We start from the raw sequence: 15438 nt of genomic DNA, 5'->3' as shown, positions 1-15438 counted from the left end.
GTAAGCATGACAGTAAGGAACTCAGCATAGCATTATTGTTAAAGAGATGGAGCACCATTAAATATAATATTCAGAGTATGGCGCCTCCTGGCAATCAGAGTGTGTAGCAATGTGCCGATCCATGTAATAAGGGGGACACACATGCTTGTCTTCTGACAACTTTGGCTTTTCCGTATTCATTTTTAATGCTATGCTAAAGTATGAGGAGTGTCAACATACTGTATTATCCAAATATAAAACACGTAATTGACCTAAGAAGTTGATATCTACTATATCTTCATAAGATACCCAGAAGAAGAAGAGCAATAGTATTATTTATTAAAAAAGACCACAATATTTTGCAGTGCTTTTCACTGTATCTTCAGACACATCAGTTCCTTCGTCATTGGTACATACAAAATAATTGAGAATTCACTAATACTTTCTCAGACTGTAGTGAATATTTGAATACTCTATCACAACTTAAATTATTAATTTAGTATATTTGATATAAGTAATAAATGTTCCACATGGCCAGAAAGCATTGCCTTTATTTGTACAGCTTGTAATGTTTTCTCAGCACACAAGAGTGCGATACCATGAAACCTGGGTTGTACTTTGACTCCCTCCTTGTGATAGAAGTCCTGGTCTCTTCACACTACCTGGTCCCTGTCACATGCTGTTTGATTTGGCCATCCTACAAGATGTTCAAGTGTACAGATATTTACACAGAACGGCTCTCCTGATCAGATAGTACACAGCCAGCACTGCTCTCAATTGGGTAGAAAATAGTAAAGCAAACAGATCAAGAGTATTACTCCATAACATCAAGACCTGTATTATAGGTTCCCAACTGTCCTCTTATGTAATGTTGTCATAAATTATGTTTGGCTGTTTCTTAGTTTTTCATGCTTCTGAGAAAGTTGGAGGTTGTCCACTATTTCTACATTGTTGGTCTATCCTTAGGATAGGTCATCAATGTCTGATGGGTGGGGGTGAAACAAACGTTAAACCCACGGATCAGCTGTATAGTGGCCGGGTAATGTACATCCGTCCCTATTCAAATGAATAGGGGATGGTTCTGCAGTACCCGGCCACGGTCACTATTCCGTAGTTGGTGCTGCACTGTAGCTCCATAACTGAGCAGTTCTGGTCAACATCAGAACAGCTGAACGCCAGGGGTGCCGGGTGTCGCATCCCCACTGATCAGACATTGATGACCTCTCCTAAAGATAGGCCATGGGGAAACGTTAGGAAAGGCCTCTAGCCAAAGTGGTTGTGCCGGCCTCTACTAAACTCACCCTACCACCAGAACAGGCCATATTGACTCTGACAGTATGAGCACATGCCCCACTAGAGGGGGTAGAAGTAAAGTTGGAAGCCTCTGTAACTGAGCAATTGCCTGCAGGAATCTTGATGGCATGGACACTGGCCATTGTACATGAAGGGACGGTGCTTGTATGCTGCGTTAATTTGACAGATGAGGAAATTCTCGTCCCACACAGGGGTGAAGTGGCATGGATAGTGGGCATGCCTGAAGAAATCATACCGCCCCAGGCCATACAGTTGGCAGTTAATCCAGGAGTCCCGTGGTGAGTAAAGGTGAAAACTTCTCCAACAACAGAGTCTCAATACATCCAGGAGGGTCAGCGCATACTAGATCAGATGCGCGCTGAACTATCTGAACTCACGCCCACCCAAGTACAACAGATGGAAGCGTTACTGGGGCGATACAAGTCCATGTTGGCAAATCATGAGGATGACTTTGGCTGCACTACGGCTATTACTCACGAAATACCAATGGGGATACAGCACCCATTTGGTAATGTTATATGCAAATTCCCCTCAGTTATATCAGGAAGTAAGAGAGATGCTCGGACAGATGATACAAGTGGGTGTCATCAGGGAGAGCCAAAGTTCGTGGGCAGCCCCCATTGGGCTGGTGCGAAAGAATGAGGGGACACTGAGGTTCTGTGCAGATTACCGTAAACTCAACGCCTGCACTGTGAGGGATTCATACCCTCTGCCCCGGATAGAGGAATCCCTGCCTGCATTAGGGAAAGCCAAATTTTTCTCAACGCTGGTTACTGGCAAGTGCCCATGTCAGAGAAGGACCGGGCGAAGACGGCCTTTATACTACCTATGGGCCTCTTCAAATTCAATAGGATGCCATTTGACCTGACCAATGCCCCCGGTACCTTCCAACGATTGATAGAGAGGTGCTTAGATGATTTGAATTTTGAGGCCACATTCATTTACCTGGATGACATCATAGTATATGCTGCCTCGTTTGAAGATTACCTGCAGAGATTAGAGCAAGTGCTGAGCCATCTGCAGAAATATGGACTAAAGGTGATCGAGTATCTGGGCCATGTTGTTTCAGCTGAAGGAGTGAAGCCGTCACGGAAGAAAATCGTGGTGATTCAGGATTGGCCGACCCCGGAGACCGAAAAAGATGTCCGAGCGTTCCTGGGACTGACGGGGTGTTATCGTTGTTTCGTGAAGAACTTTGCCAGTGTGGTGAAACCTCTGCTCAAGCTTCTGAAAGGGGTACCCCGAATGCAAAGGGCCGGTCCATCTGATGGGAGGAAGGGCAGGAGAAAACTTTTCGTGACTTGAAGAAGACGCTGACCGAAGCTTCGGTGCTTGCCTATGCGGACTTCTCTATACCGTTCATTCTCCACACCGATGGGAGCTTGCACGGACTTAGGGCTGTGTTTGTCACTGGTACAGGACGTGAAAGAGAGGGTGATTGCTTATGCTAGTCGGTACCTTCCCGATTCCCAGTGCAACCCGGACATCTACAATTCCTTCAAGCTGGAATTGCTTGCGTTGGTGTGGGCTATGACGGAGAGAATCGCAGAATACCTGTCCAGCTCGGAGGTGTTGGTGCGCACCAATAACAATCCGTTAGCGTACCTGGAGAACGCTAAGTTAGGGGCCCTGGAACAGCGCTGGGTGGCCCAGATGGAGAAGTTTCAATATAGAATTGCTTACAGGAGGGGGGCGAAGAATACCCATGCCAACGCCTTGTCCAGAGCAAGACATGTGATACCGGGAAAGAGTAAAGATGAGATGCTGGAGGAGGAGATTCCCTGATTCTGGAAGACAGCTATGCTGGACCAGATACAGACCCCCCACCATGAAGGAGTGGTGGGAAGATCTCGGGATGAGTGGGTCCGGTTGCAGCAGGAAGTCCATGAACTTGCTCTGTTTAGACAATGGGTAACACTAATGAAACTGCCCAGTCAATAACAGAGGAGTACTCTGACTGCAGAAGCGCTGAAGATACTCCGGCAGTGGGAGCACCTCCAGATGAGAAATGAGCTGTTATATCGGGAGGTCCAACTGCAAAAAGAGTTGGGAGCCTCCTGGCAGGAGGTGATTCCGGAGACAGTGCTGACTACAGTAACCGCTGAGGCTCATGAAAAAGGGGCTCACTTCAGTCTTGAAAAAACTTTCCAGTGTCTACAGTGGTTTGTCTATCACCATCGGTTGAGAAAAGCGGTAGAAGAGGCTAGACTCTGTCGGGCATGTGAGTTGGCCAAATCCCTAGAATAAAGAGCTCCTACACAAACTATATTGACATCAGAACCCCCTGGAATTATTGACCATCGACTACTTGACCATTGGGCTCGCACATCAAGGATTCAACCACTGTCTAGTGATGGTAGATCATTTCACGAAGTTCGGTGTTGTGACACCCACCTGGGATCAAATGGCTGAGTCTGCTGCACATGCCATCTGTAAAAATTTCATCCAGGTCTATGGGTACCCGCAGCAGATCCATTCTGACTAAGTAGCCTGTTTCTTGGGAAGAGTAATGGATGAGCTACAACAGATCTATCAGTTTGACAGGTCTCATACCTCACTGTACCACCCTCAGGGAAGTGGGGCCTGCAAACGATTTAACCGTACTCTAATCCAGATATTAAGGACCTTAGAAGAAGATCGGAAGGCTCGGTGGCCTGATTTACGTGTCTGAGCTTGTGTGAATCTACAATAATAGAGTCCACCAAACCACCGTTTACACGCCCTACTCCTTGCTGTTCGGCCGAACTGGGAAAGAAGTCACACAACTAGAGTTGGACCTGGGGAAGGACTACCCACGGACGGGGGTGTCTACCTGAGTCCGAGAACATCGTCACCATTTGCAGACCTTACATCGTCTAGTACAGACTCGGCTCCAGAAGTTGGAGCACCCTGAGAAATTCCCTCTGCAGGGGACAGATCTTCAGGTTGGTGCAGAAAAAACATCCATGGGACAAGCTGGAAAACCAGTGGGAAAGTAGGCCCTACAGAGTGAAGCGTCAGGTCAGTACAGAAGGACCCGTATAAGAGATTTATCCAGAAGGAGAAGAGAATGCTCCGACTCGGGTAGTACACAGAAGTATGCTCTGGCCATGCCTCTCAGAAGACCCCATACAAGAGGAAGAAACAACTGATATTCCTGAGGTGGTGCCTCCCATGACAGAGGAAGATGAAGAATAATAAAGAACCGAGCAACAACGGATTCACCTGTTAGTCAGGGCCCTGAGACACCGGAAGAAAACGTTATAGCAGGTACAGACCCAACGTTGACTCCACTAGGACAACCCGGTGTGGTCACGTGGGAAAACTCCACTATTCCTTCTGATCTACGTCACTCCGAACGCACAGCGGCTGGACAATCCCCCAATCGTTAAAATCAGGATCAGTTCATTTGGCAACAAGTTGCTAAAAGAGACAAGTAAAAGTACTGTCACACTTAGCGATGCACCAGCGATTCCGACCAGCGATATGACGCGGTCAGGATCGCTGGTGCATCACTAAGTGGTCGCTAGTGAGCTGCCACACAGGCAGATCTCACCAGCGACATCGCAGCGGTCGGGGGTCGCTACTTACCTGTCACACTAGGCGATCCTGACGTCCTCCCGCCCTGCTCCACGCTCGTCACTTGTCTCTCCACAGGAAGCACCGCAGGAAGCTGACGACGAGAAACAGTCCTGGACGATCTCGCGCGATCAGCGATAACCAGCGGGGGAGCCAGTCGTAGGTAAGCATCACACACAGCGATATGGCTAGCAATATCGCTATAATGTCACAAGTTATAGCGATATTGCTAGCGATATCGCTTAGTGTGACAGGCCCTTAACAGTCTAGTGTTTCGCAAGATGCATCACCCGTGGAATGGCGAGTGAAAAGAGAGTGGGGGTGTAAGAAGATGAGCCGTGACAGAGTCAGCGGTTCCCTGTGCACTTTGGGGCTGGAACTATCACCACTGTTGCCGGGGACGATTCATCTGACTGGGGAGGACCTTTGCACTGGATAGCAGGGGGTGTAGGGGAGATAAAAGGGGCTGAGCACGGGAGCGAGGGGGATTTGGCGGGAAGGCGACAGGAGCACAAGGAGAAGGTTGTCTCCCTCCCCACTGCTCCGACTGCGAACACCGCATCCTCTAGTTCCCTGCCTATTGACTTACCAACAGACTGTGTCCTGACTGAACTGTCCACGGATGTTCCTGTACCGGTCAGGTCTTTCTCGCTCCAAGTGAAAGATAATTTTACTCGTTCATAGCGAGTCTGTTAAAGCTTTGCACGCTGCCGTGGCCTGCGAACCTGCATGTTGCTCTTGTTCTGCGTCATCCCAAAGGAATAGACAAGAGACTGTTTCTACATTCCAACGTACTCAAGCGAAGCGAGTCAGGATACATTGGCACAGTTGGGAGACAGTGCATTTTGTTCCTCTGTAACAGAACCAGAGACATTGTCCACAATCTACGACGCCGACGGGAGATATTCCAGCCTCTCCCCAACAAGGACTTCAAGCGATAAGTTACCTTTTTCTTACACCCCTTCCTCCCAAATATTGTGTTTTTGTGCGAAGTCTGTTGTTGCGCTCAGTGTTCCTGTGCCATTCGTTGTTGATTTCATCTCCCTGTGCAGAGTATCCCTTGTATTCAATATCCTGTTTAAAGTAAATTCTGTTAACCCCTTCTCTGCCTCTGGTTCTTCACTGCATCCAACGAACTTCACTTCCAGTACCCTTACATCCCCACCAGTGACTGTGTGATAAAGACTCGGGAATGGGTTAAAACGTAATGTCTGTTTTACCTTCATGTGATAATAAAATAATGGCATCTATGAAATAAGAGTGTGCGGTGAAATTCTTCTCTATGTGTTCCAGGGGCTAGTAATGTGTTCCAGGGGCTAGTACCCCCTTCCACCTGCACCTCACAATTTTGACTATGTGCACATCAATTCTCCTTACATTTATATAGATAATTTTATTTTTTATTTTGTCCTAATATTGAAGTTTTGGAATTTGCCTGGAAGCAATGCACTTGGATTCATTGCTGCTGCTGCTTTTGCTTTTTATTTTTTTATATAGATGAACACAAAAAAATAATCCCGGAATTATTTTTATTCATTCCACCCTCCTGAACTGAAATAAAAGTTGGATATACAACAAACTTGTACCATTTTCTTTAAGGGGCTAACATTGATTAGAGCGATGTGCTGTCATTCTGGGAGATGACAACTTGTAGCAGTTATTTTACTTGTCCTCAGCTTTCCTAGAAATGGACATCATTATGGGAGATCAACAATTTGACCTAAGTATAAGCAATATTTTATTAGTGCATGATACACACAGCAAATCTTTCTATTGTACCTGGCTGGAAAATTGTCTGCTTTTCTTTACTATTTTTATTCAATGCTTTCTATTCTTTTTCTGAAGCTGCTTTTAAAATATGCATTTGCAAAACTATTTAAGACACTGCTAAAAGATTTAAAAAAAAATGTCAGAGCACAGAGCGCAGCCCCTGGACTGCAGGGTATGTCATTAAGCAGGGTTGTCTTCGCATTCCCATAAACCTGCAGAACGTCTCTAATGAACTTCGAGTTGAATGGGTTTATTCCACCCAAGGACAGGCTGTGGTAGGCAGCTGTCACCAGAGGTTCTGCTCCGATACAGTCACGCTCTGTTAATTCCTGTACAGTGCATTATGGGTAATTGAATGTGAGCGCTGCACAGGGCATGGGCGGAATCTGCATGCAAAAGCAGACACCACCTATAGTCATATCATTTATTTACTTAACTAATTGGCTTTTCTGTCCATAGATGAAATTTACCATCACTGTAATTAAGCTGTTCTGTAGATTAACTCTTGACAATGGTAGAAGAGAAGCACATCCCTATAATATATCATAAGGGTTCATTAAAATCATTGTGTAATTAAACATGGCCCCCAAAAAAATGTATGTGTATGTACACATGGCATTTCTTAACATAATAGATAAGTCTGTGCGACTGATATCCTACAGACTTTTCTCCAGTTCAGATGGAACAAACCGTTGAGGTCTCCTAAAACAGGTCATCAGAGCTGTTGTAGATATTGTACGTACAAGCGACACTGGTCGATACTGATAAGTTTGATGGGATTGGGAGTTTTGATGTGTGATAAAGTTTGAAGTATGCTTTCAATCAGAGATATTATATATTTACTATAAATATTTTTTATTCTTTACAGGTCGATGTGAGCTGCTTTCAGTTCCCAAGCTAAGCTGAACAAACCATCTGAAGATCTGGTGTCTTGGGGTTGGCTGCCCCATGCACATCGATGGTACCATGGCCAGTCCGCATGAACCATTGAGTTGGTCATCTTCTCCAAATCTTATTGTTGATGCAATACGGGAAGATAAGGAGTACATGGTGGGATATAGCGATCACACCACATCTGGTCACCATCAGTCTCAAGAGACTCTGGAGAAGTGTGATAACTTAGAAAATGCCAACAGCCCCATCACTGCAGCAGTTCTGACTTCCATCAGTGAGGACTCAAGGGATCAGTTTGAGAACAGTGTTTTGCAGCTGAGGGATCAAGATGAAGTGGAGAATATTGCACCACAGGGCAGCAGTCACTCAGGCGATGGAGGCAGTAATAGTGGTACTGAAGACATCAAGATACATTTTAGTCGCTCCGGGAGTGGAAATGGGGGCTTCTTGGAGGGACTCTTTGGCTGTCTGAGGCCTGTATGGAATATGATAGGCAAGGCTTATTCTACAGATTATAAACTGCAACAGCAAGGTAAGAAACCTCTATATACTCAGCTTATAAGGGTATGTTCACACAAAGTCTGTTTCAGGCAGATTTTGTCTGGTACCACTGAAAAAGCACTCAATAAATGTTTTAAATAATGAAGCAAATGCACACAATGTCAGAACTACTCGCTCTGCACATGTTCATTGTGTTTTAATTTCTCTTAGCCGCTTTAGACTTTGAATGTCATAAAGTGGCTAAAAGAAGTTATCGGTCCATTCATCTGGCAGCTTCCGTTTGTAAACTGCCATTATTCTATATGTAATTTAAAAAAAAAAAAAGACAATGGAGGCAAAATAAAGGACAAAGAGGACATTTCAGGAAAAACCATGGCGACTTCTGCTTCCAAAACCCTGAGGCTACACCAGTGTCTATAAAATGTAAAGTGTACATACCCCAAGCTTGAATCACAGATCATTGTAGCTATATATATATATAGAGAGAGGGAAAGAGAGTGTTGGCACCATTGAAATTGTTCCAGGAAATTAAGCATTTCTCCCAGAAAATTATTGCAGTTACAGATGTTTTGTTATTCATGTGTTTATTTCCTTTGTATGTATTGGAACAACAAAAAAATGAGAAAAAAAAGACAAATTGGACATAATTTCGCAGAAAATTGTTGGCACCTTTCCAAAATTGTGGGTGAACAACTTTGTGTCAAGCATGTGATGCTTGTTCAAACTCCTGTGGCAAGGAACAGGTGTGAGCAATATGAAAATCACACCTGAAACCAGAAAAAAGGGGAACAGTTGATTTAATCTTTGCAATGTGTGTATTGCTGTATGAGCTACACTAAATATGGAGAACAGAAAGAGAAGTGAGTTGTCTGAGCATTTGAGAACAAAATTTAATGAAAAAGATCAACAATCTCAAGGTTACAAGTCCATCTCCAAAGATCTGGGTGTTTCTTTGCCCACAGCATGCAACATAATCAAGAAGTTTACAACCCATGGCACTATAGCTAATCTCCCTAGACGTGGATGCAAGAGAAAAATTGATGAACAGTTGCAATGCAGGATAGTCCGGATGGCGGATAAGCACCCCCAATCAAGTTCCAAAGAAATTCAAGCTGTCCTGCAAGATCAGAGTGCTTAAGGGTCAGCGTGAACTATCCATCAACATTTTAATGAAATGAAACACTGGGGCATAAGACACAGGAGGACCTCACTGCTGGCACAGAGACATATAAAAGCTAGGCTGCAGTTTGTCAAAATGTAGGTGAGTAAGCCAAAATCCTTTTGGGAAAGTGTCTTGTGGACAGATGATATCTAGATAGAGCTTTTTGGTAAAACACATCATTCTGATGTTTATAAAAAATGGAATGAGGCCTATAAAGAAAAGAACGCAGTACCTACAGTGAAATATGGTAGAGATTCAAAGATGTTTTGGGGTTGTTATGCTGCTTCTGGCATCGAGTGCCTTGACTGTGTGCAAGTCATTTCAAATCTGATGATTACCAAAGGATTTTAGGTCGCAATGTAGTGCCAAGTGTCAAAAAGCTGGCTTTGTGTCCCTAGGTCATGTGTCTACCAGTAGGACAATGACCACAAACATACTTCAAGAAGCACCCAGAAATTGATGGAAACAGAGTGCTGGAAAGTTCTGAAGTGGCCAGCAATGGGTCAGGATCTAAATCTCATTGAACACATTTGTAGACATGTTAAAATTTCTGTTGGGAGAAGACACCCTTCAAATATTAGAGCTGGAGCAGTTTGCAAAAGAACAGTGGCCCAAAATTCCAGTTGAGAGGTTTAAGGAGCTTGTTGATAGTTATAGGAAGCAATTAATTGCAGCTATTTATTCCAAAGGGTATGCAACCAAATATTAAGTTGAGGTTGACAACAATTTTGTTAGGACCATTTTTGAGGTTTTGTGTGAAAGTATGTCCAATTTGCCTTTTTTCTCGTTTTTTTTGTGTTCCAATACACACAAAGGAAATAAACATGTCTATAGCAAATCATGTGTAATTGGAATATTTTTTTGAGAGAAATACTTCATTTTCTGGAACAATTTCAAGGGTGCCAACACTTTCAACCATGACTGTGTGTGTGTTGGTGTGTGCATATACAGTCATATGTAAAAGTTTGGGCACCCCTATTAATGTTAACCTTTTTTCTTTATAACAATTTTGGTTTTTGCAACAGCTATTTCAGTTTCATATATCTAATAACTGATGGACTCAGTTATATTTCTGGATTCAAATGAGGTTTATTGTACTAACAGAAAATGTGCAATCTGCATTTAAACAAAATTTGACCGGTGCAAAAGTATGGGCACCCTTATCATTTTCTTGATTTGAACACTCCTAACTACTTTTTACTGACTTCCTGAAGCACTAAATTGGTTTTGTATCCTCATTAAGCTTTGAACTTCATAGCCAGGTGTATCAAATCATGAGAAAAGGTATTTAAAGTGGCCACTTGCAAGTAGTTCTCCTATTAGATTCTCCTATGAAGAGTGGCATCATGGGCTCCTCAAAACAACTCTCAAATGATCTGAAAACAAAGATTATTCAACATAGCTTTTCAGGGGAAGGATACAAAAACTTGTCTCAGAGATTTAACCTGTCAGTTTCCACTGTGAGGAACATAATAAGGAAATGGAAGAACACAGGTACAGTTCTTGTTAAGCCCAGAAGTGGCAGGCCAAGAAAAATATCAGAAAGGCAGAGAAGAAGAATGGTGAGAACAGTCAAGGACAATCCACAGACCACCTCCAAAGACCTGCAGCATCATCTTGCTGCAGATGGTGTCACTGTGCATCGGTCAACAATACAGCGCACTTTGCACAAGGAGAAGCTGTATGGGAGAGTGATGCGAAAGAAGCCGTTTCTGCAAGCACGCCACAAACAGAGTCACCTGAGGTATGCAAAAGCACATTTGGACAAGCCAGTTACATTTTGGAAGAAGGTCCTGTGGACTGATGAAACAAAGATTGAGTTGTTTGGTCATACAAAAGGCGTTATGCATGCTCTGTATTGTTGACCGATGCACAGTGACACCATCTGCAGCAAGATGATGCTGCAGGTCTTTGGAGGTGGTCTGTGGATTGTCCTTGACTGTTCTCACCATTCTTCTTCTCTGCCTTTCTGATATTTTTCTTGGCCTGCCACTTCTGGGCTTAACAAGAACTGTACCTGTGTTCTTCCATTTCCTAACTATGTTCCTCACAGTGGAAACTGACAGGTTAAATCACTGAGACAACTTTTTGTATCCTTCCCCTGAAAAGCTATGTTGAATAATCTTTGTTTTCAGATCATTTGAGAGTTGATTTGAGGAGCCCATGATGCCACTCTTTATAGGAGAATCAAATAGGAGAACTACTTGCAAGTGGCCACTTTAAATACCTTTTCTCATGATTTTATATACCTGGCTATGAAGTTCAAAGCTCAATGAGGTTACAAAACCAATTTAGTGCTTCAGGAAGTCAGTAAAAAGTAGTTAGGAGTGTTCAAATCAAGAAAATGATAAGGGTGCCCATACTTTTGCACCGGTCAAATTTTGTTTAAATGCAGATTGCACATTTTCTGTTAGTACAATAAACCTCATTTGAATCCAGAAATATAACTGAGTCCATCAGTTATTAGATATATGAAACTGAAATAGCTGTTGCAAAAACCAAAATTGTTATAAAGAAAAAAGGTTAACATTAATAGGGGTGCCCAAACTTTTACATATGACTGTGTGTATATATATATATATATATATATATATATATATATGATTATGATCTTTTTTCTTTGCATTACTTGAGGTCTAAGCACTGTTTTTTTATTTTTTTTAATTTTGACCATTTTTCTTTGTCAGAAAAAAATACAAAATTTATTGCTTGGAAATTCGGAGACATGTTGTCAGAAGTTTATAGGCTAAAAGAACAATTTACATTTTACTCAAAAATATACCTATAAAGAGAAAAATCAGACAAACTGAACATTTGAAAGTGGTCTTTTAATTTTTTGCCAGAGCTGTATATATACAAACTCCCAGACCTCTGGTAGAGGACCCAAGAATGAGAAAGGACAACAAAGACAACCCCCAGTGGGGGTGAGAAGGAAGTATTTATATATATGTGTGTGTATATATATATATACAGTGGGGCAAAAAAGTATTTAGTCAGTCAGCAATAGGGCAAGTTCCACCACTTAAAAAGATGAGAGGCGTCTGTAATTTACATCATAGGTAGACCTCAAGTATGGGAGACAAACTGAGAAAAAAAAATCCAGAAAATCACATTGTCTGTTTTTTTTTCATTTTATTTGCATATTATGGTGGAAAATAAGTATTTGGTCAGAAACAAGCAATCAAGATTTCTGGCTCTCACAGACCTGTAACTTCTTCTTTAAGAGTCTCCTCTTTCCTCCACTCATTACCTGTAGTAATGGCACCTGTTTAAACTTGTTATCAGTATAAAAAGACACCTGTGCACACCCTCAAACAGTCTGACTCCAAACTCCACTATGGTGAAGACCAAAGAGCTGTCAAAGGACACCAGAAACAAAATTGTAGCCCTGCACCAGGCTGGGAAGACTGAATCTGCAATAGCCAACCAGCTTGGAGTGAAGAAATCAACTGTGGGAGCAATAATTAGAAAATGGAAGACATACAAGACCACTGATAATCTCCCTCGATCTGGTGCTCCACACAAAATCCCACCCCGTGGGGTCAGAATGATCACAAGAACGGTGAGCAAAAATCCCAGAACCACGCGGGGGGACCTAGTGAATGAACTGCAGAGAGCTGGGACCAATGTAACAAGGCCTACCATAAGTAACACACTACGCCACCATGGACTCAGATCCTGCAGTGCCAGACGTGTCCCACTGCTTAAGCCTGTACATGTCCGGGCCCGTCTGAAGTTTGCTAGAGAGCATTTGGATGATCCAGAAGAGTTTGGGGAGAATGTCCTATGGTCTGATGAAACCAAACTGGAACTGTTTGGTAGAAACACAACTTGTCGTGTTTGGAGGAAAAAGAATACTGAGTTGCATCCATCAAACACCATACCTACTGTAAAGCATGGTGGTGGAAACATCATGCTTTGGGGCTGTTTCTCTGCAAAGGGGCCAGGACGACTGATCCGGGTACATGAAAGAATGAATGGGGCCATGTATCGTGAGATTTTGAGTGAAAACCTCCTTCCATCAGCAAGGGCATTGAAGATGAAACGTGGCTGGGTCTTTCAACATGACAATGATCCAAAGCACACCGCCAGGGCAACGAAGGAGTGGCTTCGTAAGAAGCATTTCAAGGTCCTGGAGTGGCCTAGCCAGTCTCCAGATCTCAACCCTATAGAAAACCTTTGGAGGGAGTTGAAAGTCCGTGTTGCCAAGCGAAAAGCCAAAAACATCACTGCTCTAGAAGAGATCTGCATGGAGGAATGGGCCAACATACCAACAACAGTGTGTGGCAACCTTGTGAAGACTTACAGAAAACGTTTGACCTCTGTCATTGCCAACAAAGGATATATCACAAAGTATTGAGATGAAATTTTGTTTCTGACCAAATACTTATTTTCCACCATAATATGCAAATAAAATGAAAAAAAAACAGACAATGTGATTTTCTGGATTTTTTTTTCTCAGTTTGTCTCCCATAGTTGAGGTCTACCTATGATGTAAATTACAGACGCCTCTCATCTTTTTAAGTGGTGGAACTTGCACTATTGCTGACTGACTAAATACTTTTTTGCCCCACTGTATATATATATATATATATATATATATATATATATATATATATACAGTATATATATAAAATCTGCAGACTGCAAACTAAAGACTGCAGAACAAGAAGGTTGCTCAGGCACCTCCCCAGTGAGGAGGAAGCAATATATACATAATTCCCCACAGCCATTGGCTGGGGAGGAAATAGCAAGTGCACACGCTGGCCCTTTAAGAGGGCTGGAGCGCGTGTGCGAGCGTGCTCTAAGGACATGGCTGGGGGCCCGTCTGGAAACTCTGCTGGAAGCATGCAGAGCATGGGGAAGGGAAGAACCGACCACAGAGTGGGTGAGTGAAGTGACACACCGGAGACCCTGCCTGTCAGAGCATGGATCCAGCGTGGTGCTATCAGTACCACCTTTACGCCCCCTCTTCAGGCCATCAAGGCAGTTCCGAAGGAGAATCGGAGCGTGAATGTTCTCTTTAGGCTCCCAGGATCTCTGTTCGGGATCAAATCCCTTCCAGTCGACAAGGAAGAAGGTCTTGTTTCTCACCTTCTTCATGGCCAAGATGTTCTCCACCTCAAAAACATCATCTGAGGCAGTTGGCACAGGCGTGGTACTGGTCTCCTTGAAGAAGGGGTTCAGGATGACCGTCTTCAGCAGAGATACATTATAAGAATTCAAAATCTGTAATGAAGGAGGCAACTTCAGTTTGTAAGAGACCTCATTGATCTGCCTCAGCACCTCGAAAGGCCCAATAAAATGAGCACCCAACTTGTAAGAGGGAACCTTCATTCGGACGTACCTGGACGAGAGCCATACCTTGTCACCGGGGCGGAAGCATGGAGGGTCCATGCGCCTTTTGTCTGCATGTCTCTTCATACGGGCGGAGGATGATTCTAAAGTGGCTTTGGTGTCCTCCCATGACTTTACAAAATCCTTGGAGAGGACATGTGCCGCAGGAACATCAGAAGGAACTGTAACCAGGAGGGGAAACTGGGGTTGCTGACTGAACACAACATAGAAAGGAGACTCTCCCGAGACTTCACCATTGTGATAGTTGTACGAGAACTCAGCCCAGGGAAGTAATTTCACCCAGTCATTGTGGTGGGCATTGATGAAGTGTTGCAAGTAGTTGCTCAGGACCTGGTTGACATTCTCCACTTGCCCATTGGACTGAGGGTGATAACACAAGGAGAAGTCCAATACAATATCCAGATGTTTACAGAGAGCTTGCGAGAATCTGAAAGTGAACTGCGAACCTCGATCGGACACTATGTGATGAGGAAATCCATGCAGACGGAAAATGTTTGAAGCGGTCAGCCAGTTCAGGAACACACGGAAGAGCAGACAACGGGGAGAAATGTGTCATTTTGGATAAGTGCTACACGACTACCCAGATGATGGTGCAACCCTCGGATACTGAAAAATCTGTAATGAAGTCCATTGCTATGTGCTGCCGTGGACCAGACGGCACGGGTAATGGCAGGAGAGAATGGGCAAGTAGTAGTCTGGGAACCTTATTGCAGGCACAAATCGGACAGGCAGCCACGTAAACATAGATCTCCCTCCTCATGGATGGCCACCAGTAGTGGTGAGAAATCAATTGTTGTCTTTCTTTGTCCTGCGTGACCACTGACCAGCCACCATGGACGAGTGGCCCCATGACAAAACTTACTCCTTATAAGATTCAGCCACAAGGGTTTTTCCTAGGGGAA

At 43.6% G+C, this 15438-nt stretch overlaps 1 protein-coding gene across 3 annotated transcripts in view; it reads left to right on the top strand.

Annotated features, from left to right (window-relative positions):
- MAP3K13 (mitogen-activated protein kinase kinase kinase 13) overlaps positions 1-15438 on the top strand; it is a 229474-nt gene that overhangs the window by 118711 nt on the left and 95325 nt on the right. For all 3 annotated transcript variants that reach the window (XM_073551551.1, XM_073551553.1, XM_073551552.1), the window contains exon 2: positions 7490-8047. In XM_073551551.1, the coding sequence (XP_073407652.1) occupies positions 7570-8047 (478 nt within the window). In that variant the 5' untranslated portion in view covers positions 7490-7569. The remainder of the gene's footprint in view (positions 1-7489; positions 8048-15438) is intronic.

The sequence above is a fragment of the Dendrobates tinctorius genome, unplaced genomic scaffold (assembly GCF_039654945.1).
Source record: "Dendrobates tinctorius isolate UK_male_01 unplaced genomic scaffold, ASM3965494v1 ptg000177l, whole genome shotgun sequence".
Classification (NCBI taxonomy): domain Eukaryota; kingdom Metazoa; phylum Chordata; class Amphibia; order Anura; family Dendrobatidae; genus Dendrobates; species Dendrobates tinctorius.
Note: the sequence above shows the minus strand (reverse complement) of the source record. Positions and strands in the feature narration are given on the sequence as shown.